Consider the following 24,561-nt stretch of genomic DNA (forward strand, 5'->3'; position numbering starts at 1 on the left):
TTAGCTCCCACGTGTAGGTAAGAACATGCAGTATTTGATTTTCTGTTTCTGAGTTAGTTCACTGAGGATAATGGCCTCCAGCTCCATGCAGGCTGCTGTAGAGGGCATGATTTCATTCTTTATTATGGCTGTGACAGATTGGTTTTTGTTTTTGTGTTTTTTCGGTTTGTTTTTTGTTTTTATTTTTTATTTTATTATTTATTATTTTTTGAGAAAGGGTCTCTCTCTATCACCCAGGCTGGAGTGCATTGACACAATCATAGCTCACTGCAGCCTCAACCTCTGGAGCCCAAGTGATCCTCCCACCTCAGCCTCCTGAGTAGCTGGGACTATAGGCTTGTGCCACCATGACTGGCTAATTTTTCAATTTTTCTTTTTTCTTTTCTTTTTTTTTTTTTTTTTTTTTTGTAGATACAGGGTCTCAATTTGTTGCCCAGGCTGGTCTCAAACTCCTGGCCTTAAGAGATCCTTTCACCTCAGCCTCCCAAAATGGTGGGATTACAGGCGTGAGCCACCACTCCCTGCCCAGATATTTTAAAAGATACACTGACATACAAAAAAGCAGTCAACCTAACCCTGGAAGGTCTATTTCAATCTAATAATGTAAGGGAGGAGTGTGTTCTGATGCCATGGCTAGCATGGCAAATTAGAGTAGGGCAGCCTTATTCAGGAAGTGAGGCAGTTTACTCTGACAATAACAGCTGCCATTTACGGAGTCACTGGGCAAGGTGTTTGTCTACACAGATTGTCATATTTAATCTTCACAGCAACTCTACATGGTAAGGATTGTTACATATATTTTACAAAAAAAAAAAAAGAAAGTGACATTCAGTGTGGTTTAATAATTTGCCAAGTCTGCACCAGTGTGTGTTATGGTACAAAGTCAAACCTAGATCTATCTACCTCCAAAGCACAAGCAGTTTCTATCCAGCTTGAATGACATAATAAGGGCATAGACTAGAGTGCTGGCAGTGGGAGTGGTAAGAGGTGAGTCCAAAAGGCAGTTTAAAAGGAATAAATATTAGGACTTAGTGGCTAAATAGATGTAAAATAAAGAGAAAAACTGTCCCAGATGTTTTTATAATTTCATTGGGAGATTGGGCAAGAGGAGGTACTAAAGCTAGTCATTGGGAAATGTTGCTCATTTGGGAGTAGAGAAAGATCAGTTTGTGTTGTAACAATTTTGATGCATTAAAAATAGAAACTTTTTCTAGCAATAGTGCTGGACCACAAGTCAGGACTAGAGATACATTATTTTAGAATGATCAAAATGGAAGTGACAGGTGAAGTCATAAATGTATGTGCTTACTTAGAAAGTAAGCACACAGAAAGATGAATGAAAGGCTGAAAAGAGCTTTGAAGACATTCTACCCCTTTCTCTATATCCTTGTCAGCATTTATTATTGCCTGTCTTTTGGATAAAAGCCATTTTAACTGGGGTGAGATGATATCTCATTTGTATTTCCCTTATGATTAGTAATGCTGAGCATTTTTCCATATACCTGTTGACCATTTGTATTTCTTCTTTTGAGAAATGTCTATGCAGACCTTTTTCCTGTTGAGTTGTTTCGGCTCCTTATATATTCTGGTTATTAATCCCTTGTCAGATGGGTAGTTTACAAATACTTTCTCCCATTCTGTAAGCTATCTCTTCACTTCGTTTATTGTTTCCTTTGCTGTTCAGGAGCTTTTTAGCTTGATGCAATCCCATTTGTCCATTTTTGCTTGGTTGCCTGTGCTTTTGAGGTATTACACAAGAAATCTTTGCCAAGTCCATTTTGATTTGATTTTTGTATATGATGAGAGATAGGGGTCAAGTTTCATTTCTTCTGCATATGGATATCCAGTTTTCCACCCACCATTTATTGAAGAGACTGTCTTTTACCCAGTGTGTGTTCTTAGCACCTTTGTTAAAAATGAGTTGACCATAAATGTGTGGATTTATTCCTGGGTTCTCTATTCTGTTCCCTTGGTCTATGTGTCTGTCTTTATGCCAGTTCTTAAGAGGACACTAGCCATATTAAATTAACACTCATCCCAATGACCTCATTTTAACCTTAATTATCTTTTTAAAGACCCTGTCTACAAATACAGTCACATTTTGAGGTACTGGAGGTTAGGATTTTCACATATGAATTGGAGGGGGACACAATTCAGCACATAATAATCAAGGAGAATGAATATTGACTGAAACGTAGTATGGCATATTAGAAAGATAATTGAGCTTAAAATGTAAAAGGTCTAAGTTAGGCCTGATATTGCCATTTTTATGTCTTTGAGAAAGCCACTTAATTTCTCTGACCCTCAATTTTCTGATTAGAAAAAAGAGATAAAATATTTCCCCTGTAATATTTTGAGACTCTAATAGAAAATACTGTACATATAAAAGCATTTTGTAAATTGAAGAGTCTTCATATAAGTTATCATTAATATTTATATAGCTATTGATAGCTACAACAGAGAGAAATCATAGATTATAAATAAGGTTTAGAGTTTTGAAGAATTAAATGAACTCTGATGTGTTTAATATGATTGCAGTGCAAAAATATGAGAAAGAACAGCGTAATTAATGTGTATTCTTCTAACATAATACAACAAATTAGTCTATTTTAAGAAATAATTAAATATACTATTGTAATATCTATTAGAGTACTAATATACTCAGGAAGCATATCTTTTGCAGCAGTTTTCTATATCTACTTTTGTCAATACCAACTATTTAACACTTAATTACCGAACAGACATATTAGATCAGTTCAGTACATTGTGTACATCACATCCTGATCTTTCAAATTCACAAATGAGAAATTTTAGCAAATATTATTTTATGATGATGCTACCTTCCTGTAAATTACATTTCAATTTCTCTTTGGAAATAAGTTTCTTGAATCCTTTACTTCTTTTGACAAATCATCTGATTAAAAAATATTTAAATGTAACTAGATACCCTTTACTTCAGGAAGTTTGGGCTCACTTGATATATCATGACTTATCTCTTTTTAGGTAATGAAATCAGCCAACTTGAAGGGCTTGACAACTTAGTAGTCCTTCAGGAATTGGTAGTGGACCATAACCGCATCCGATCATTTAATGACAGTGCTTTTGCCAAACCAAGTTCTTTATTGGCACTTCACTTGGAGGAAAACAGACTACGAGAACTGGGCAAATTACAATCTTTGGTAAAACTAGAGAAACTCTTCCTAGGATATAATAAAATCCAGGTAACATTATTTTTTTTATTATGGGATTTACAAGCTTTAGTTTCTCTGAGTTCTGAACATAAAGCTTCCAAACACACCAATAAAAATGTTGCTAGTATGTTATTTATCACTTATATACCATCTATATTTCAAGTCATAGAAATAGTCGGTGATGCAGAAATATCCACCCTACTTCTAGACTTAAGAACTGGACAAAGCAACATGCACAAGCTCATTAACAAAGATTAGTTCTACATGTTCTAAGGCTCTTCTCATCAGTCCTCTCTGAGAGTTCTCATTTGTTCCTTGACTGCTCTTGGTCCAGGTTGTTTCTGAATCTCGATTCTGGACTTCCTTTGGCCCCTTAAACTTGTCATATGTACTTGTTCTACCCAGCATTTGAATCAACTCCTGATAATGGACTTTGACTTGGCTTTAATATTATATCTCTCCCCACTCAAGGCTTCCTTAGATAGGATCCTGGCTTAGTTTTACCTGCTCAGAATTTAACCTGTTACTTTTAGGTCACTGCCCCAGCTGAACTGCTCAGACTCTCTCCTGAGATAGCATACAGATAAGAGTTGAAGACATAACCTTATACAGCCCTCACATTTCTCTTAGCATTTCTGTGGTGGTCTGTTAGCTCTCCTTTTACCAACTTTTCTACTTCTGTCAGTACCTCTAAGATAGCCTCAAAAACAGACTGAACTCTGGACTACCCGCCAAGGGCAGGGACCAAGTCTATCTTGTCCACATTTCTATCAGTATATAGCATAGTACCCGGTACATAATAGATACTCCATAAATGTTTGTTTGTGGCTCTACTTGCTATAGAGTTCAGGAAGCCTTTTCTGGGGGAGATTTTTTAAAAGCCCTGGACAAGGTTAGAAGGAAATCATGAGCCATGCCCCTTTCTACAAAGCAATTAGGGAATGCACATACAGATAAAAATAGTATACAACTAATTTATACAGATTTAAACATTCATCCGAGAAAAGCCTGCCAAAACTGGGGATGATTCTTCCTAAGATTTATCCAGAAGAAATCTAAATTAGGAAAATTGCCCTTGTATGGAGATCTTTCCAGTGATAGCAACTGAGCTACAAAAAAGACTGTCAAATCAGACTTAACACTCATCAGAGATCTTACCTGGTATCAAGCTTTATAAATAATTTCAAGGACACACAGGGCCCAGGACATGTCTAGTGCTTTCTCAGGCCCTTCCTGCCCACATCACACACACCATCGAGCTTAGAATAAAATGTGAGGTCTTCAAATGGGATTCCACGAGGTGATCTTATATAGTAGGGGAATGTTTCATTTATGAAACATCTCCATTTTAAACTTGAAATTATGTGACATTTTATAGGGATCCATGCCTTATAATTCTATAGATTCTAGGTTTATTTATTATAGGCCGTCCTTAACCAAGAAGATCTGCTAAGAGAATATCATAAATGCGGACCTTCTTCCTAGCAAGTATCATTGCTTTATTTGACAGGATGTCCAGTTACCAGATTAAACCTGGTAACATGCTTTTCCACAAGTGTTCCTGCCCCACCTCTCTACTCTTCTATCCCTCCTAAGCAAATGAATGGATAGAGATCAGCTGGTATAACAACTATACTTAGTCAAGCTAATTACTTTCAAAATCTAATATAGCTAAATGACAATTTACATATCATGAAAGATTCTACATATCATTGAATGAAGAAGTGAGCATTATTGATTATTTAGTGACCAGCCCTTCTTTGTTTATTTTTATCCTTGAAATGGTATTTTCCATTGAATTTAGATTGATCATTTTGCCATTAAGCTTATTCTAACCATTAATATTATAGTACCTTAATGTGACCATACATTTAGCTGAGGAAAAAAATGAACTCAGAGGAATAGGAAGGTTATGTTGGAAATTCTGTTGAATTCTACCGAAAACATATTGTCTTCAAACTTCTGAACTCTCACTTCAAATTTGATTTTTGAGAGAGATTCTGTCTCTAGATTCACACCAACATGGGCAGGCTGATACCAGCATTAATTTCAACAAAGGGACAATCAGATTGCAAACTTTGGGTTGATAAAGATTGATAAAGGGAGAAAGCCTAGAAAAATTAACCAAGGAACAATATTTCAAGTGAAGGTATATGCAGCCCCTCACTGACCTACTTTAACATCCTTCAGAAGCTGTATCCTTGATAAAATATAATACATACCATACCCTTGATTCTGGTGTGGTGCTTTTTACTTAGCCATCATGTCCAATAATGTAGATTTAGCAAATTGTTGTCTATAGTCTTGCTTCTAAAGGAAGAATCACAGAAACACAATTGAAAGATTCATTATTTAATTCACCTTGATAGTCCTGTTTGATCCCTGTGTGTAAATGAGTCCCCTACCTGGCATCCAGCTACTCTACTTGTAAACATATAATTAATCACCTGAAGCTGAAAATAACCCCAAGAATCATCTATTGCTATTTCCTGTTCTCAGCGAAGTCCCCAATCCAGGCACAATTATTATTATGACTGCCTTAAGTACTTATGCTGACATTGTAACAGCCATTGGTATCCTGGTTAATGCTTAACAATTGGCTCTCCAAGAGAAAAAAAATCCCTAATTGGTAACATTTGCCAATGTCTGTGATATAATTTCTTCTGACATAGCCAATTTCAGGCTAACACACCATCTCACAAAATTCCTAAAAATTTACCAATTGACTTTTTGTGAGTCAGTAGCAGCACACTACTGTAAAAAAAAAATGCTGCATATTTAAAATGGGAAGCCATCAGCCCTTTCCCCATAATTATGGACATAATAGTTTCCCTGATGTCTCTTTAAAAGTTTATGCCATCATTATCTTCTACAAAGTTAATAGTCTATTTCCCATATTAACATTTTCTGTGAAAAACAGACATTTTGATTAGGAATATTTCACTAGTGACTACTGTTATGTTCGGTTTAATTTGAGAAAATAATGTAAGATTTTTCGCATGTCCATGATTACCGATCAGGCTTTGGTTCCACAGATAGAAACTGCTTGTGGGTAAAAATGCACAATATCTCTATAGATTTACAGATTTTTCAAAGCCCTCGTTTATGATATTTCCAAAATTAAAATAGTAAAGATCAGTCATTTTAAAAATCAAATTCACTTCCAAATGATCTAAAATAGGTCTAAATATTTTTACAGTTACTAGAAGAATTTGCTGTATGTCCACCTGTAATTCCACAAAGGAATACAGGCATGTCAATAACTTTATTGTGTTACATGAACTAGCAACAACCTTAGGCTGAGCTTGTTGGCTAAAGTTTGTCAGAAATAGCATTTTAGAAATAATTTTGCAAAAACTAAAATGTATTTGCAGACTTTCACCAGTGTTAAATGGAAGCTAATAAATAATGCTATGCAATAGAGAAGGCAAATTATTTAACATGAGAAATAGTTTTTCACCTATATATATTCCCAGCAAGTATATCAAGATGCAATCCACTCAATATCACACATTCCTTTATTGTTAAGGTTGTGTTTAATTATGTACCTTTAAAATTTTTAGATTCGATTCACCTTTTCCATACTTTTTGGTCAATGTGCTGGAGGAATTAACCAAATATAATCTGAGTCCTAGAATAAATCATAATTCTGAGAAAAAAATTTGGTCTTTTCTTGCAAGTGCTGCTCTATAGCCAATTTTCCATGTTAGACTGTTATCTTTGCCAGTCATGTATTTGAAATCTACAGTACACAGCTCTGCCTTTATTCAAGAATACAGAATACTGTCACTCAAGCTCACTTCAGAGAATTCAATCATGAGCTAGCTGCAATCTAACACTTACATATAATTACTTCAAATTAGTCTATATTTTAAGATGTTGAGTCTAACCAACTAATAACTTACTGATTAACTTTTGAATAGGATATCACAGAACTGGAAAAACTTGATGTTATCTCTACTCTTAGGGAGCTTACAGTGTATGGCAATCCAGTGAGTATGTTACCATTCTAATTTATTAGTTAATTTACTGGTAGTTTTATAAAATTTATTTTTATATGGTATTAGAAAAGGATTTAATTTTATGTTTCTGTATGCATAGCCAGTTATCCCAGCCCAAATTTACTGTCTTCTTCCAACTGATTACAGTGCAAACTGTCATTGTCATGTATAAATAAGAAGGTCTGTTTCAGGTTTCAACATTGTATTCCTTGGCCTATTTTTCTATCCCTGTGCCAATATTATATAGTATTAATTAATTAACGTTTTGTAGTAAGCCTTGATGTCTGGTAGAATAAGCACCTCTAATTCTTCCTCTTTCACCTCCTTATCTTTCTCATTATTTCTTTCTCTTTCTTCACTGCCTTGGCTACTCTTGGCCCTTTACACTTTTCTATAAATTTTAGGAACTAACTCCTCAAGTTACATGAGAATCTTGTTGATATTTTAATTGGAATGGCATTCAATTTATAAATTAATTTGAGGAGACATTTGCAACCTTTCCTGTTGGAATCTTTGAGGGGACCCAATAAGTAGCACCCTTGTTCACCCAATTTCTAAACAGATTGAGAAATATGACAATGGAGAGGCAAAAATATCGGCTTAGCTTAGTGAGAAGTCAAAGGAGCATGTTATCAGATCTCAGAAATAGTCAATCATGATCACCCAGATATAGAAAATACTACATTGAGCTTTTTCCACACAGGAGGAGAGCTTCTCTTGGAGAGCAGAATACATTCTTCCAGAACACTCTCTTCCCAAGAAGGGAGTTAAATCACTCTACTTCCCCAAGTAGAGAGGAAGTGAAGGGGTTGAGAAAACCCAGGAGGGCCACGTTATAGAGCTACTTCCACCAAGAAGGAAATAGCAATAAACAGTATCCCCTAATATTTATAGTATTCAACCTTCGCATTCATAAACGTACATATCACTCCATTTATTTAATGTCTTTGAATAAATATTTGTAATTTTCTCCATAAAGATTTTAATCATCTTTGGTTAGATTTATTGTTGTTTTAATTGCTTTTTAAAATAGTGTCTTTTTTATATTTTCCTAATTGTTGCTGGAGTGTATACATTCTGATTTTTGTATATTGCTTTTTATCTAGGAACCTTGCTGAACCCTCTTTTTAATTCTAATGGTTTGTAAATTTTTGGGGTTTTCTCTATAGACTATTATCTGCAAATATGACTATCATTTCTTTCCAATTCTCTTATTTTTAATTTCCTTTGCTTCTCTTAGTGTGCTATCTAGGATCTCTAGTACAGTGTTGAATTAGAAGTACTTACAGTAAGTTACTAATTTTGAAAGAATGCTTTAAAGTTGTCACTAGTTAATATGATGTTTGCAGTAGGTTATGGGAATATAACCTATAAAAGTTTAAGGAAATTCCTTTCTAGTTCCAGTTTTGTCTTGAATGGGCATTGCCTTTTCAGTAATTGGTAATATAGTTTTTCTCTTTAATCTGTTAATATGGTAAATTACATTAATAGACTAGTGTTAAACCATCTTGAAATTCTTGGGATGAATACTTCTTGGTCATGTTTTATATTTTATTGGATTTAATTTGCTAATATTTTATGTAGCATATCTGTATCCAAGGAAATAAGTAAAATTATCCTATAATTTTATCTTCTTTTAGTATTCTTTTCAACTCTCTCAAAGTTTTACTTGCTTCATAAAATAATTTGGGAGCATTCCCTCTTTCTCCAATCTATGGAGTTTTTATATGCAATGTCTCATATTCTTCTGGAAGGATAATTAAACCTTATCTCTAGAACTCTCTGGGCTTAATATTTTTTGAGGTTATATTTTAAACTACTTAAATTCTTTAATGGCTATAAAGCTAGTCACGTTTGTATTTCTTAAAAAGTTATTCTGAGAAGTATTATCCAGAAAATTGGCCTTTTTATGTAATTTTTTTTTTCTTTTTTTGAGACAGAGTCTCTCTCTGTCACCCAAGATGGAGTGCAGTGGCGCGATCTCGGCTCACTGCAGCCTCTGCCTCCTGGGTTCAAGCAATTCTTCCTCAGCCTCCCGAGTAGCTGAGACTACAGATGCGTGCCTCCATGCCTGGCTAATTTTTTGTATTTTTAGTAGAGACAGAGTTTCACTATGTTGGCCAGGATGGTCTTAATCTGCTGACCTCATGATCCGCCTGCCTCAGCCTCCCAAAGTGCTGGGATTACAGGCGTGAGCCACTGTGCTCGGCCTGTAAATTTTTAATGTATTGCTGTCATAGTACTTTCATGAATTGTTTTTCATTTATTTTTAAAAATTTGTATTGATGTAAAATATACATATACAATTTACCATCTTTACATTTTTAAATGTCCAGTTTAGTGGAAATAAATACATTTATATTCTTTATTATTCCTTTCATTCCCATCTCTCATCCCCGCTCCCCTTCCCAGACTCTGGTAACCACCAATCTAGTCTTTGTCTTCATGAGATCCTCTTTTTTAGCTCCCACATATGAGTGAGGACATGTGATAATTGTCTTTCTGTGCCTGGCTTATTTTACTTAACCTAATGGTTTCCAATTCCATCCATATTGCTGCAAATAACAGGATTTCATTCTTTTTATGGCTGAATAATGCTCCATTGTGTAGCTATACCATATTTTCTTTATCCATTCATCTGCTGATGGGCACTTAGGTTGATTCCATATTTTGGCTATTATGAATAATGCTGCAGTAAACATAGAAGTGCAGGTATCTCTTTGATGTATTGATTTCCTTTCTTTTAGATACATACCCAGTAGTGGAATGGTTGGATCATATGGAAGTTCTATTGTTAGTTTTTTAAGGAACCTCCATACTGTTTACCATAATGGTAATTTACATTCCCACCAACAGTGTACACAGGTTTCCCTTTCTCCACATCCTTACTAGCATCTGTTATTGCCTGTATTTTTGATATAAGCCATTTTAACTGGGGTAAAATGATACCACATTGTGGTATGGTTTGCATTTCTCTGATTATTAGTGACTTTGAGAATTTTTTTTTTTGTAAACCTGTTGGCCATTTGTATGTCTTCTTTTAAGAAATGTCTTTTCAGATCTTTTTCCAGTTTTAAAATTATTTATTTATTTTTTGCTGTTAAGTTGTTTGAGTGCTTATGTGTTCTGATTATTAATCCCTTGTCAGATGGATTGATTGCAAATATTTTCTCCCATTCTGTGGGTTGTAGCTTTACTTTGTTGATTATTTACTTCGCTGTACGGAAGCTTTTCAGCTTGATGTAATCCCATTTATCCATTTTTGCTTTGGTTACCTGTGCTTTTGATGTCTTACACAATATTTGCCCAAATCAATGTCTTGGAGGATTTCACCAATGCTTTCCTCTAGTAGTTTCATAGTTTCAGGTCTTAGATTTAAGTCTTCAATCCATTTTGATTTGATTTTTGTATACAGTGAGAGACAGGAGTCAATTTTCATTCTCCTATGCAGAGTTATCCAGTTTTCCCAGAACTATTTATTAACAAGACTGTCATTTTCTTATCGTAAGTTCTTGGTGCTTTTGTCGAAGATGAGTTGACTGTAAATGCATGGATTTACATCTGGGTTATCTATTCTGTCACGTTGGTCTATGTGTCTGTTTTTAATGCCAGCTCCATGGTGTTTTGCTTACTATAGCTTTGTAATAAAACTTGAAGTCACATCGTGTGATGCCTCCAGCTTTGTTCTTTTTGCTCAGGATTGCCTTGGCTATTCGGGAACATTTTAGAATTTGTTTTTTTATTTCTGTGAAGAATGTTTTAGATATATTGATAGGGATTGCATTGAATATGTAAATTGCTCTGGGTAGTATTGTCATTTTTTTAACAACAGATATTTATTTCTCACAGTTCTGGAGGCTGAAAGTACAAGATCAAAATGCCAACTGATTCAGTTCCTGGTGAGGACCATCTTCCTGGCTTGCAGATAGTTGTCTTGCTGTATCCTCACATGGCTCTGGTGGGAAGGGTTGGATGTGAAGAGGGCATAAAAACTCCTGGTCTCTTCTATACTCTTCTATAAGGGTACTGGTCCCATCATAAGGACCCCATCCTGATGACCTCATCTAAACCTAATCACCTCCCAAGACCCCAACTCCTAATAATACCATTACATTAGGGGTTAGGGCTTTAATATATGAGTTTTGGGGGCAGATCAGCATTCAGTCCATAGCAACATTTAATCCTTAGCCTCAACTCAGGGTTCACCTATTATTCTCATAATGTCTGTTATAGCAAAAGGATTCAGCCAGGATCATGCATTGCTAAGAGGCATTAGTGGTCATGTCCCTTTAGCTCTTCCAGTCTAGAAGATTCCTCCTCCAGACCGAGGAATCTTCCAGACCAGAGAAGCCAAAGGGGCATGATGATTCCTTCACTTTGATGATTTTGACGCTTTTGAATATTATGGACCAGTTAATTTGTAGAATGTCCTTCAAGTTGGGTTCATCTGGTGACATCTTATGATTAGACTCAGGTTGTGCATTTTGGGGAGGGATATTGCAAAGCTGGATGTTGCATTCTTCATGTATCTGTCACACAATTTTAATTTGTCCTATTGACTGTGATCACTTGATTAAAGAGGTGTTTGCCAGATTTTTCTGCTGTAAAGTTACTCTTTGCCTCTTTTTTTTTGCCTTCTGTGGCGTCATGTACCTTATTATTATTATTTTTATATATATACTTTAAGTTCTAGGGTACATGCGCACAACGTGCGGGTTTGTTACATATGTATACATGCGCCATGTTGGTGTGCTGCACCCATTAACTCGTCATTTACATTAGGTATATCTCCTAATGCTATCCCTCCCCACTCCCCCCACCCCATGACAGGCCCTGGTGTGTGATGTTCCCTACCCTGTGTCCAAGTGTTTTCATTGTTCAATTCCCACCTATGAGTGAGAACATGCAGTGTTTGGTTTTTTGTCCTTGCGATAGTTTGCTCAGAATGATGATTTCCAGCTCCATCCATGTCCCTACAAAGGACAGGAAGTCATCCTTTTTTATGGCTGCATAGTATTCAATGGTGTATATGTGCCACATTTTCTTAATTCAGTCTATCATTGATGGACATTTGGGTTGGTTCCAAGTCTTTGCTATTCTGAATAGTGCCACAATAAACATATGTGTGCATGCATCTTTATAGCAGCATGGTTTATAATCCTTTGGGGATATGTCCAGTAATGGGATGGCTTGGTCAAATGGTATTTCTAGTTCTAGATCCTTGAGGAATCGCCACACTGTCTTGAACAATGGTTGAACTACTTTACAGTCCCACCAACAGGGTAAAAGCATTCCTATTTCTCCATATCCTCTCCAGCACCTGTTGTTTCCAGACTTTTTAATGATGGCCATTCTAACTGGTGTGAGATGGTATCTCATTGTGGTTTTGATTTGCATTTCTCTGATGGCCAGTGATGATGAGCATTTTTTCATGTGTCTGTTGGCTGCATAAATGTCTTCTTTTGAGAAGTGTCTGTTCATATCCTTTGCCCACTTTTTGATGGGGTTCTTTGATTTTTTTCTTGTAAATTTGTTTGAGTTCTTTGTAGATTCTGGATATTAGCCCTTTGTCCAATGGGTAGATTGTAAAAATTTCCTCCCATTCTGCAGGTTGCCTGTTCACTCTGATGGTAGTTTCTTTGGCTGTGCAGAAGCTCTTTAGTTTAATTAGATCCCATTTGTCTATTTTGGCTTTTATTGCCATTGCTTTTGGTGTTTTAGACATGAAGTCCTTGTCCATGTCTATGGCCTGAATGGTATTGTCTAGGTTTTCTTCTAGGGTTTTTATGGTTTTAGGTCTAACATTTAAGTCTTTAATCTATCTTGAATTAATTTTTGTATAAGGTGTAAGGAAGGGATCCAGTTTCAGCTTTCCCCATATGGCTAGCCAGTTTTCCCAGCACCATTTATTAAATAGGGAATCCTTTCCCCATTTCTTGTTTTTGTCTGGTTTGTCAAAGATCAGATGGTTGTAGATGTGTGATATTATTTCCAGGGGCTCTGTTCTGTTCCATTGGTCTATATCTCTGTTTTGGTACCAGTACCACACTGTTTTGGTTACTGTAGCCTTGTAGTATAGTTTGAAGTCAAGGTAGTGTGATGCCTCCAGCTTTGTTCTTTTGGCTTAGGATTGTCTTGGCAATGTGGGCTCTTTTTTGGTTCCATATGAACTTTAAAGTAGTTTTTTCCAATTCTGTGAAGAAAGTCATTGGTAGCTTGATGGGGATGACATTGAATCTATAAATTACCTTGGGCAGTATGGCCATTTTCACAATATTGATTCTTCCTATCCATGAGCATGGAATGTTCTTCCATCTGTTTGTGTCCTCTTTTATTTCGTTTAGTAGTGATTTGTAGTTCTCCTTGAAGAGGGCCTTCACATCCCTTGTATGTTAAATTCCTAGGTATTTTATTTCCTCTGAAGCAATTGTGAATGGGAGTTCACTCATGATTTGGCTCTCTGTTTGCCTGTTATTGGTGTATAGGAATGCTTGTGATTTTTGCACATTGATTTTGTATCCTGAGACTTTGCTGAAGTTGCTTATCAGCTTATGGAGATTTGGGGATGAGACAATGGGGTTTTCTAAATATACAATCATGTCATCTGCAAACAAGGACAATTTGACTTCCTCTTTTCCTAATTGAATACCCTTTCTTTCTCTTGCCTGACTGCCCTGGCCAGAACTTCCAACACTATGTTGAATAGGAGTAGTGAGAGACGGCATCCCTGTCTTGTACCAGTTTTCAAAGGGAATGCTTCCAGTTTTTGCCCATTCAGTATGATATTGGCTGTGGGTTTGTCATAAATAGCTCTTATTATTTTGAGATACATCCCATCAATACCTAGTTTATGGACAGTTTTTAGCATGAAGGGCTGTTGAATTTTGTCGAAGGGCTTCTATGCATCTGTTGAGATAATCATGTAGTTTTTGTCCTTGGTTCTGTTTATATGATGGATTACATTTATTGATTTGTGAATGTTGAACCAGCCTTGCATCCCAGTGATGAAGCCGACTTGATCATGGTGGATGAGCTTTTTGATGTGCTGCTGGATTGGGTTTGCCAGCATTTTATTGAGGATTTTTGCATCAATGTTCATCAGGGATATTGGTCTAAAATTCTCTTTTTTGTTGTGTCTCTGCCAGGCTTTGGTATCAGGATGATGCTGGCCTCATAAAATGAGTTAGGGAGGATTCCCTCTTTTTATATTGACTGGAATAGTTTCAGAAGGAATGGTACCAGCTCCTCTTTGTACCTCTGGTAGAATTTGGCTGTGAATCCGTCTGGTCTTGGACTTTTTTGGTTGGTAGGCTATTAATTATTGCCTCAATTTCAGAGCCTTTTATTGGTCTATTCAGGGATTCAACTTCTTCCTGGTTTAGTCTTGGGAGGGTGTATGTGTCCAGGAATTTATCCATTTCTTCTAGATATTCTAGTTTATTTGCATAGAGGTGTTTATAGTATTCTCTGATGGTAGTTTGTATTTCTGTGGGATTGGTGGTGATATCCCGTTTATCATTTTTTATTGCGTCTAGTTGATTCTTCTCTCTTTTCTTCTTTATTAGTCTTGCTAGTGGTCTATCAGTTTTGTTGATCTTTTGAAAAAACCAGCTCCTGGATTCATTGATTTTTTTGAAGGGTTTTTTTGTGTCTCTATCTCCTTCATTTCTGCTCTGATCTTAGTTATTTCTTGCCTTCTGCTAGCTTTTGAATGTGTTTGCTCTGTCTTCTCTAGTTCTTTTAATTGTGATGTTAGGGTGTCTATTTTAGGTCTTTCCTGCTTTCTCTTGTGCGCATTTAGTGCTATAAATTTCCCTCTACACACTGCTTTAAATGTGTCACAGAGATTCTGGTATGTTGTGCCTTTGTTCTCATTGGTTTCAAAGAACATCTTTATTTCTGCCTCTATTTCATTACGTACCCAGTAGTCATTCAGGAGCAGGTTGTTCAGTTTCCATGTAGCTGAGCGGTTTTGAGTGAGTTTCTTAATCCTGAGTTCTAGTTTGATTGCACTGTGGTCTGAGGGACAGTTATAATTTCTGTTCTTTTATATTTGCTGAGGAGTGCTTTACTTCCAACTATGTGGCAAATTTTGGAATAAGTGTGATGTGGTGCTGAGAAGAATGTACATTTTGTTGATTTGGGGTGGAGAGTTCTGTAGATGTCTATTAGGTCCACTTGGTGCAGAGCTGAGTTCAATTCCTGGATATCCTTGTTAACTTTCTGTCTCATTGATCTGTCTAATGTTGACAGTGGGGTGTTAAAGTCTTCCATTATTATTGTGTGGGAGTCTAAGTCTCTTTGTGTGTCTCTAAGGACTTGCCTTATGAATCTAGGTGCTCCTGTATTGGGTGCATATATATTTAGGATAGTTCCTGTGTTAGTTTTCACAGGATAATGGCTTCCAGCTCCATCCATGTCCCTGCAAAGAACATGATCTCATTCCTTTTTATGACTGAATCGTATTCCATGGTTTATATGTACCACATTTTCTTTATCCAGTTTATCACTGATGGGCATGTGGGTTGAGTCCATGTCTTTGCTACTGTGAATAGTGCTGCAGTAAACAAACGCGTTCATGTATCTTTCTAATAGAATGATTTATATTCCTTGGGGTATACATCCAGTAATGGGATTGCTGGATCAAATGGTATTTCTGGTTCTAGGTCTTTGAAGAATCGCCACACTGTCTTCCACAATGTTTGAACAAATTTACATGCCCACCAAGAGTGTAAAAGCTTTTTTTTTCTCTGCAACCTAACCAGCATGTTGTTTTTTGACTTTTTAGTATTTGCCATTCTAACTGGTGTAAGTTGGTATCTCAGTGTGATTTTGATTTGCATTTCTCTAATGATCAGTGATGTTGAGCTTTTTCATATGTTCGTTAGCCTCATGTATGTCTTCTTTTGAGAAGTATCTGTTCATGTCCTTTGCCCACTTTTTAATAGGGTTGTTTGCTTTTTTCTTGTAAATTTGTTTAAGTTGCTTATAGACTCTGGATATTAGACCTTGGTCAGATGGATAGATTGCAGAATTTTTCTCCCATTCTGTAGGTTGCCTGTGCACTCTGATGATAGTTTCTTTTGCCATGCAGAAGCTCCTTAGTTTAATTAGATCCCATTTGCCAATTTTTGCTTTTGTTGCAATTGCTTTTGGCATATTTGTCACAAAATCATTGCCTGTGCCTATGTCCTGAATGGTATGGCCTAGATTATCTTCCAGAGTTTTTATAGTTTTGGATTTTACATTAAAGTTTTTAATCCATCTTGTGTTAACCTCTGTGTAAGGTGTAAGGAAAGCATCCAGTGTCCATTTTCTGCATATGAGATAGCCAGTTCTCCAAGCACCATTTATTAAATAGGGAATCCTTTCCCCATTGCTTGTTTTTGTTGGGTTTGTCAAAGATCAGATGGTTGTAGGTGTGTGGTCTTATTTCTGAGTTCTCTATTCTGTTCCATTGGTCTATGTGTCTGTTTTTGTACCACTACCATGCTGTTTAGGTTAGTGTAGCCTTGTGGTATAGTTTGAGATCAAGTAGCATGATGCCTCCAGCTTTGTTCTTTTTCCTTAGGATTGTCTTAACTATTTGGGCTCTTTTTAAAAATAGTTTCTTCTAATTCTGTGAAGAATGTCAATGGCAGTTTAATAGGAAGAACACTGCATCTATAAATTACTTTTGATGATATGGCCATTTTCACAATATTGATTCTTCCTATCCATAAGCATGGAATGTTTTCCCATTTGTTTGTGTCCTCTCTGATTTCCCTGAGCAGTGGTTTGTAGTTCTCCTTGAAGAGGTTCTGCATATTCTTTGTTAGCTGTATTTCTAGGTACTTTATTCTTTTTGTAACAATTGTGATTGGGAGTTCCATTCATGATTTGACTCTCTGCTTGCCTGCTGTTGGTGTATAGGAATGCTAGCTTTTTTTGCACATTGATTTTGTATCGTGAGACTTTGCTGAAGTTGCTTATCAACTTAAGAAGCTTTTGGGCTGAGACTATCAGGTTTTCTAGATACAGGATCATGTCATCTGCAAACAAAGATAGTTAGAATTCCTCTCTTCCTATTTGAATACTATTTATTTATTTCTTTTGCCTGATTGCCCTGGCCAGAACTTCCAATACTATGTTGGATAGGTGTGGTGAGAGACTGAAGGAGGATAGAGACATGACAACTTGTCTTATGCCAGTTTTCAAGGGAAATGCTTGAAAGACCCATCGGTATGCTGTCTTTAAGAGATCCATCTCACACGCAAAGACACACATAGGCTCAAAACAAAGGGATGAAGGATGATTTACCAAGCAGATGGAAAACAGAAAAAAGCAAAGGTCACATTCCTAGCTTCTGACAAAACAGACTTTAAACCAACAAAGATAAAAAAATGACAAAGAAGAGCATTACATAATGGTAAATGTTTCAATTCAACAAGAAGAGCTAACTATCCTAAATATATAGTCTCGCCATACAGGAGCACCCAGATTCATAGCAGTTCTTAGAGACCTATAAAGAGACTTAGACTCCCACACAATAATAGTGGGAGATTTTAACACTCCACTGACAGTATTAGACAGATCATTGAGACAGAAAATTAACAAAGATACTCAGTACCTGAACTCAGCTCTGGATCAAGTGGATCTGATAGATATCTACAGAATTCTCCACCCCCCAACAACAAAATATACATTCTCATTGCCTCATGGAACTTACTCAAAAATTAATCACATAATCGGAAGTCAAACACTCCTCATCAAAGGCAAAAGGACTGAAATCATAACAAACAGTCTCTCAAATCACAATACAATCAAATTAGAATTTAAGATTAAGAAATTCACTCAAAACCACACAACTACATGGAAATTGAGCAACCTGCTCCTGAATGACTGCTGGGTAAATAATAAAATTCAGGCAGAAATCAAGAAGTTCTTTGAAACTAATGAGAACAAAGAGACAATGTATCAGAATCTCTGGGAGCAGATAAAGCAGTGTTAAGAGGGGGAATTTATAGCACTAAATGCCCACATCAAAAAGTTAGATCTCAAGTTAACAACCTAACATCACAACCAAAAGAACTAGAAACGAAGAGCAAACAGACACCAAAGCTAGCAGAAGACAAGAAATAACTGAGATCAGAGCAGAACTGAAGGAGGAAAGAGACATGAAAATCCCTTCAAAAAATCAAAAACTCCAGGAGGTGGTTATTTGAAAAAATTAATAAAATAGATAGACTGCTAACTAGAGTAGTAAAGAAGAAAAGAGAGAAGAATCAAATAAACACAACCTAAAATTATAAAGGGAATATCATCACTGACCCCACAAAAATACACACAACCATCAGAGAATACTATAAACACCTCTATGCACATGAACTAGAAAATCAAGAAGAAATGGATAAATTCCTGGATATGTACCCCCTCCCAAGACTGAAATAGGAAGAAATTGAATCCCTGAATAGGCCAATAATGTGTCCTGAAATTGAGATAGTAATAAATAGCCTAACAACCAAAAAAAGCCCAGGACCAGACAAATTTACAGCTTAATTCCAGAGGTAGAAAGAAGAACTGGTACCATTTCTACTGAAATTATTCCAAAAAATAGAAAAGGAGAGTCTCCTCCCTAACTCATTTTATGAGGCCAGCATCATCCTGATACCAAAACCTGGCAGAGATACAACAAAAAAAGAAAACTTAAGGCCAATATCTCTGATGACTGTTGATGCAAAAATCCTCAATAAAATGCTGGCAAACCAAATCCAGCAGCACATCAAAAGGCTTATCCACCATGATCAAGTTGGCTTCATCCCTGTGATGCAAGGTTGGTTCAACATGTGCAGATCAATAAATGTGGCTCATCACATGCAAAGAACTAAAGAAAAAAATCACATAATTATTTCAATAGATGTAGAACAGGCCTTTGATAAAATTCAACATCCCTTCATGTTAAAAATTCTCAATAAACTAGTTATTGAAGGAATATACCTCAAAATAATAAGAGCCATATATTACAATCTCCCAACCAATATCATACTGATATTGGGGACTCGGTTCTTTATCCAGCTTGCCATTCTGTGTATTTTAATTGGGACATCTAGACCATTTACGTTTAAGGTTAGTATTGTTATGTGTGAATTTGATTCTGTCATCATGATGCTGGCCAGTTATTTTGCAGACTTGTTTATGTGGTTACTTCATAGTGTTACTGGTCTGTGTACTTCAGTGTGTTTTTGTAGTGGCTGATAATGGTTTTTCCTTTCCATATTTAGTGCTTTCTTCAGGAGCTGTTGCAAGGCAGGCCTGGTGGTGACAAATTCCCTCTGCATTTGCTTGTCTGAAAAGGATCTCATTTCTCCTTCGCTTATGAAACTTAGTTTGGCCAGATATGAAATTCTAGGTTGGAAATTCTTTTCTTTAAGAATGTTGAACATTGGCCCCCAATCTCTTCTGGTTTGTAGGATTTCTGCTGAAAGGTATGCTGTTAGTCTGATGGGCTTCCCTTTGTAGGTGACTTGGTCTTTTTCTCTGGCTGCTCTTAACATTTTTTCTTTCATTTTGACCTTGGAGAATCTGATGATTATGTGTCTTGGGGTTGGTCTTTTCATGGAGTATCTTACTGGGGTTCTCTGAATTTCCTAAATTTGAATGTTAGCCTGTCTTGCTAGATTGGGGAAGTTCTCCTAGATAATATCCTGAAGTATATTTTCTAACTTGGTTCCAGTCTCCCCGTCTCTTTCAGGTACCCCAGTCAGTCACAGGTTCGATCTTTTTATATAATCCCATGTTTCTGGGAGGTTTTGTTCATGCCTTTTTGTTCTTTTTTCTCTAATCTTTTCTATCTGTCATTTTATTTTATTTTATTTGAGACACAGTCTCACTCTGTCACCTAGGCTGGAGTGCAGTGGCACAATCTCGGCTCACTGCAACCTCCACTTCCTGGGTTCACGTGATTCTCCTGCCTCAGCCTCCTGAGTAGCTAGGATTACAGGCACACACCACCACGCCCAGCTAATTTTTGTATTTTAGTAGAGACAGGTTTCACCATGTTGGCCAGGCTGGTCTCAAACTCCGGACCTCATGTGATCCACCCTCCTTGGCCTCCCAAAGTGCTGAGATTGCAGGCATGAGCCACCATGCCCGGCCCTGTCTTATTTCAGAAAGATAGTCTTCAAGCTCTGAGATACTTTCACTGCCTGGTCTATTCTGCTATTGATACTTGTGATTGCATTGTAAAGTTCTCATGTTGTGTTTTTCAGCTCTATCAGGTCAGTTATGTTTCCCTCTAAACTGACTATTCTGATTATCAGCTCCTGTATTGTTTCATTCTGTTTCTTAGCTTCTTTGCATTGGGTTACAACATGCTCCTTTAGCTCAGCGAAGTTCGTTATTACCCACCTTCTGAAGCCTACTTCTATCAATTCAGCCATCTCAGCCTCTGCCCTGTTCTGTGCCCTTGCTGGTTATTTGGTGTTGTGGTCATTTGTAGGAGAAGAGGCACTCTGGCTTTTTGTGTTTTCAATGTTTTTGCGTTGATTTTGTTCTCATTTTTAGGGGCTTATCTACCTTCGATCTTTGAGATTGCTGACCTTTGAGTGGGGCTTTTGTGGGGTCATTTTTGTTGATATTCTTGTCTGTTTGTTTGTTCTTAACAATCAGGCCACTAATTATTAGCAACCATAGGGCTGCTGCAGTTTGCTGGGGGTACACTGCAGACCCTAATTGCCTCCATTTTCCCCATACCTGGAGGTATATCCAGTGAAGGCTGCAAAGCAGCAAAGATGGCAGCCTGCTCCTTCCTCTGTAAGCTCCATCCCAGGGTGGTACTGACCTGTTGCTGGCCCAAATGCACCTGTAGGAGGTGTCTGGAGACCCCTGTTAGGAGGTCTCACCCAGTCAGGAGGAACAGAATCAGGGACACACTTACAGGAGTAGTCTGGCTGCTTTTGGTAAGAGCCAGTGTGCTGCATTGGTGAGGGACTTTTCCTCGTCCGGACCTCCTGGACTCTCCAGAGCCAGCAGGCTGGAAAAGCTGGGTCAACCAAACAACAGAGACACTGGCTGCCTCTCCCCACAGGAGCTCCATCCCAGGGAGAGATCAGGGTTCAGTGCATATAAGCCTGGCTGGAGTGACTCAAGGCCCCCCACAAGGGGGCCCCGCCCACTGAGGAAGAATGGATCAGGGTGCCACTTAAAGAAGCAGTCTGAGCATGATCTTGCAAAGCAGGTGTGTTGCAGTTAGGGGGAACCCTCCTCGTCCAGACCACCTGGACTCTCTAGAGATGGCAGGCTGGAACACTGAGTTGACCGAACCACAGAAGTGGCTGCCACCCCTTCCCCCAAGAACTGCTTCTGGTTTCAGGCAGACTCATCCTTCCCCCAGAACTGCCTCTGGTTTCAGGCAGACTCAGCCTATTGCCCTTGGCTGGCTGGAATTCTAAGCCAGTGGGTCTTAACCTATGAGGTGCCATGAAACTGAGGCCTGCAGACTGACACTGCTTGGCTCCCTGGATTCAACTCCCTTCCTAGGGGAATATACAGACAGATCTACCGCCTTGCCAGAATCCTGGCGCTGGAGTATATAAAACTTCTGGGTCTCTGTGCCTGAGCAGCTACTCTGCCAAGACTCCACACTGCTCTGTGTATCAGACCCAAAGCCCTGGAGACATGGGCTCACAAGGGGATCTCCCACTTTGTGGATTGCAAAGATCCATGGGAGAAGCATGGTTTCCTGGGCACGATGGCACACTTACCGCTTCCCTTGGCTGGGGATGGGGGTTCATTTGGCTCTGTGCCACTCCCATGTCGGCTGTCACCCCACCCTGCTTTTCTTTGTTCCCCATGGATCCAGTTGATTGCCTAGTCAGTCCCAGTGTGAGAACCTGGATATTTCAGCTGAAGGTGCTGAGTTCACTCACTGCTTTCACTCCTCTCTGTGAGTGCTGCAGACGGCAGCTGCTTCTAATCAGCCATCTTGGCCCACATTCAGGTCTTTTTTCTATATCCTTTCCACCTCTGTATGCCTTTTAATTGGAACACTGAGACTATTTACACTCAGTGTTATTATTCATAATAAGAACTTACTACTGCTATTTTGTTGCTTGCTTTCAGTTGTTTTGTAACTCCTTCCTTTTTTACTGTCTTCCTTTGTGGATAAGTGATTTTCTTCCTTTTTAGTTAAGTGTTTTAATTTGTTGCTTTTATTTTTAATGAATCTGTTATAGGCTTTTGCATTGGGGTTACCACAAGCTTAAAAAATTATAGATACAACAAGTTATTTTAAAGAGATGACAACTTATCTGAGACGATAGTAAAAGAACAGGAATGGCCGGGGGTGGTGGCTCACACCTGTAATCCCAGCACTTTGGGAGGACGAGGCAGGTGGATCACCTGACATCAGGAGTTCAAGACCACCCTGACCCAACATGAAGATACCCTGTCTCTACTAAAAATACAAAATTAGCCAGGCATAGTGGCACATGCCTGTAATCTCAGCTACTTGGGAGGCTGAGGCAGAAGAATCACTTGAACCCGGGAGGTAGAGGTTGCGGTGAGCTGAGATCATACCACTGCGCTCCAGCCTGGGCAACAAGGTGAAACTCTCTCTCAAAAAAACAAAAACAAAACAAACAAACAAAAAACTAGAAAAAAAAAAAGAACAGAAACAAAGGAAAAAAAACACACAAAAATTCTACACAACTCTATTCTCTGGCCCCCTACATTTTAACTTTCTTTCAATTTACATGTTTTCATTTTGGGATTTTTTGTTTTTTGTTTTTTTGGTGGGTTTTTTTTGTTGTTTGTTTGGTTTTTTTTGATATGGAATCTGGCTCTGTCACCCAGGCTGGAGTGCAGTGGTGCAATCTTGGCTTACTGCAACTTCCACCTCCCGGGTTCAAACAATTCTCCTGCCTCAGCCTCCTGAGTATCTGGGATTATAGGCACCCACCACCATGCCTGGCTAATTTTTGTATTTTTTGTAGAGATGGGTTTCACCATGTTGGCCAGGCTGGTATCAAACTCCTGACCTCAGGTGATCTGCCCACCTCAACCTCCCAAAGCACTGTGATTACAAGCATGAGCCACCGTGCCTGGCCTATATTTTCAAGTTAACTAGCTGTTAATAGGTTGCTGCAACTATTATTGTTTTTGATAGGTTTTTGGAGTGTTGTACTAGAATTATGAGTGGATTGCACACCACAGATATAATAATAGAGTATTCTGTGTTTGTCTATGTACTTAATTTTGCCAGTTGGCTTTATACCTTGAAAAGCTTTCTTTTGCATGTTAATAGGTTTTCTTTCAGATTGAAGAACTCCCTTTAGCATTTCTTGCAAGACAGGCCTAGTGGTGGTGAATTCTCTCAGCTTTTGTTTGTTTGTGAAAGACTTTATCTGTCCTTCAAATGTGAATGTCAATTTTGCTGGATAAAGTATTTTTAATGGCAGTTCTTTTTTTCTTTGAGCACTTTGAAAATGTCATTCCATTCGCTCCTGGCCTATATGGTTTCCACTGAGAAGTCTGTTGCCAGACAAATTGGAACTTCTTTATGTTATTTCCTTCTTATCTCTACTGCTTTTCAGATCTTGACCTTTGAGAATTTGATTATTAGATACCTTGGGGTAGTCTTATTTGGACTGAGTTGGCTTGGTGTTCTAAGACATTCCTGTAACCTGGATTTATCTTTCTCAAGTTTTGGAAAGTTTTATGTTATTATTTCTTTGAATAAGCTTTCTACCCCTTGCTTTTTGCCCAGATCCCTCTTGGATACCAATCATTCTTAGATTTGGTCTTTTGAGGCAATTTTCTATATCTTGTACATGGTCTTCATTCCTTTTCATTCCTTTCCCCTCCCCTGTCCCACCCCCATATATTTTCCAATAGCAAGTCTTTGAGCTCATTGATTCTTTCCTCTGCTTGGTTATTCTGATGTCAAGAGCCTCTAAAGAGGTTTTCAGTTCAGCAAATTTATTTCTTAGTTCCAAGATTTCTATTTGATATTTTTTATTATTTCAATTCCTTTGTTAAATTTTTCTGATAAATTTCTAAATTGTTTTTCTGAGTTATCTTGGAGATTGCTGAATTTTCTTAAAACTAATATTTTGAATTATTGGTCAGAAGCTCGCAAATCACCATCTTATTGGGGTCAGTCACTGGATTTTTGCTTTATCCTTTTGGGGAGGTCATGGGTGCCCGTCTACTATTGTTTCTTGTGAGTATACATCTATGTCTTTGCATTGAAAGATTAGTTACTTACTCCAGTTTTCTCGTCCAGCTTGTTTCCTTTCTTATTAAATATATTTGTTTAGCAAATCTTCACTGTTAGGTTGCTGCTTGCCTTTTGGTTCTGGCTGGGGTGGCACCTTAAGGCCAAGTTCACC

General features: G+C 37.7%; 1 protein-coding gene across 1 annotated transcript in view; it reads left to right on the forward strand.

Moving 5' to 3' along the window:
- Positions 1-24,561, forward strand: part of LRRC9 (leucine rich repeat containing 9) — a 133,367-nt gene that overhangs the window by 95,796 nt on the left and 13,010 nt on the right. The window contains exons 27-28 of the mRNA XM_030811545.1: positions 3,004-3,221; positions 7,115-7,183. Coding sequence (XP_030667405.1) covers positions 3,004-3,221; positions 7,115-7,183 — 287 coding nt within the window. The remainder of the gene's footprint in view (positions 1-3,003; positions 3,222-7,114; positions 7,184-24,561) is intronic.

The sequence above is a fragment of the Nomascus leucogenys genome, chromosome 1a (assembly GCF_006542625.1).
Source record: "Nomascus leucogenys isolate Asia chromosome 1a, Asia_NLE_v1, whole genome shotgun sequence".
Classification (NCBI taxonomy): domain Eukaryota; kingdom Metazoa; phylum Chordata; class Mammalia; order Primates; family Hylobatidae; genus Nomascus; species Nomascus leucogenys.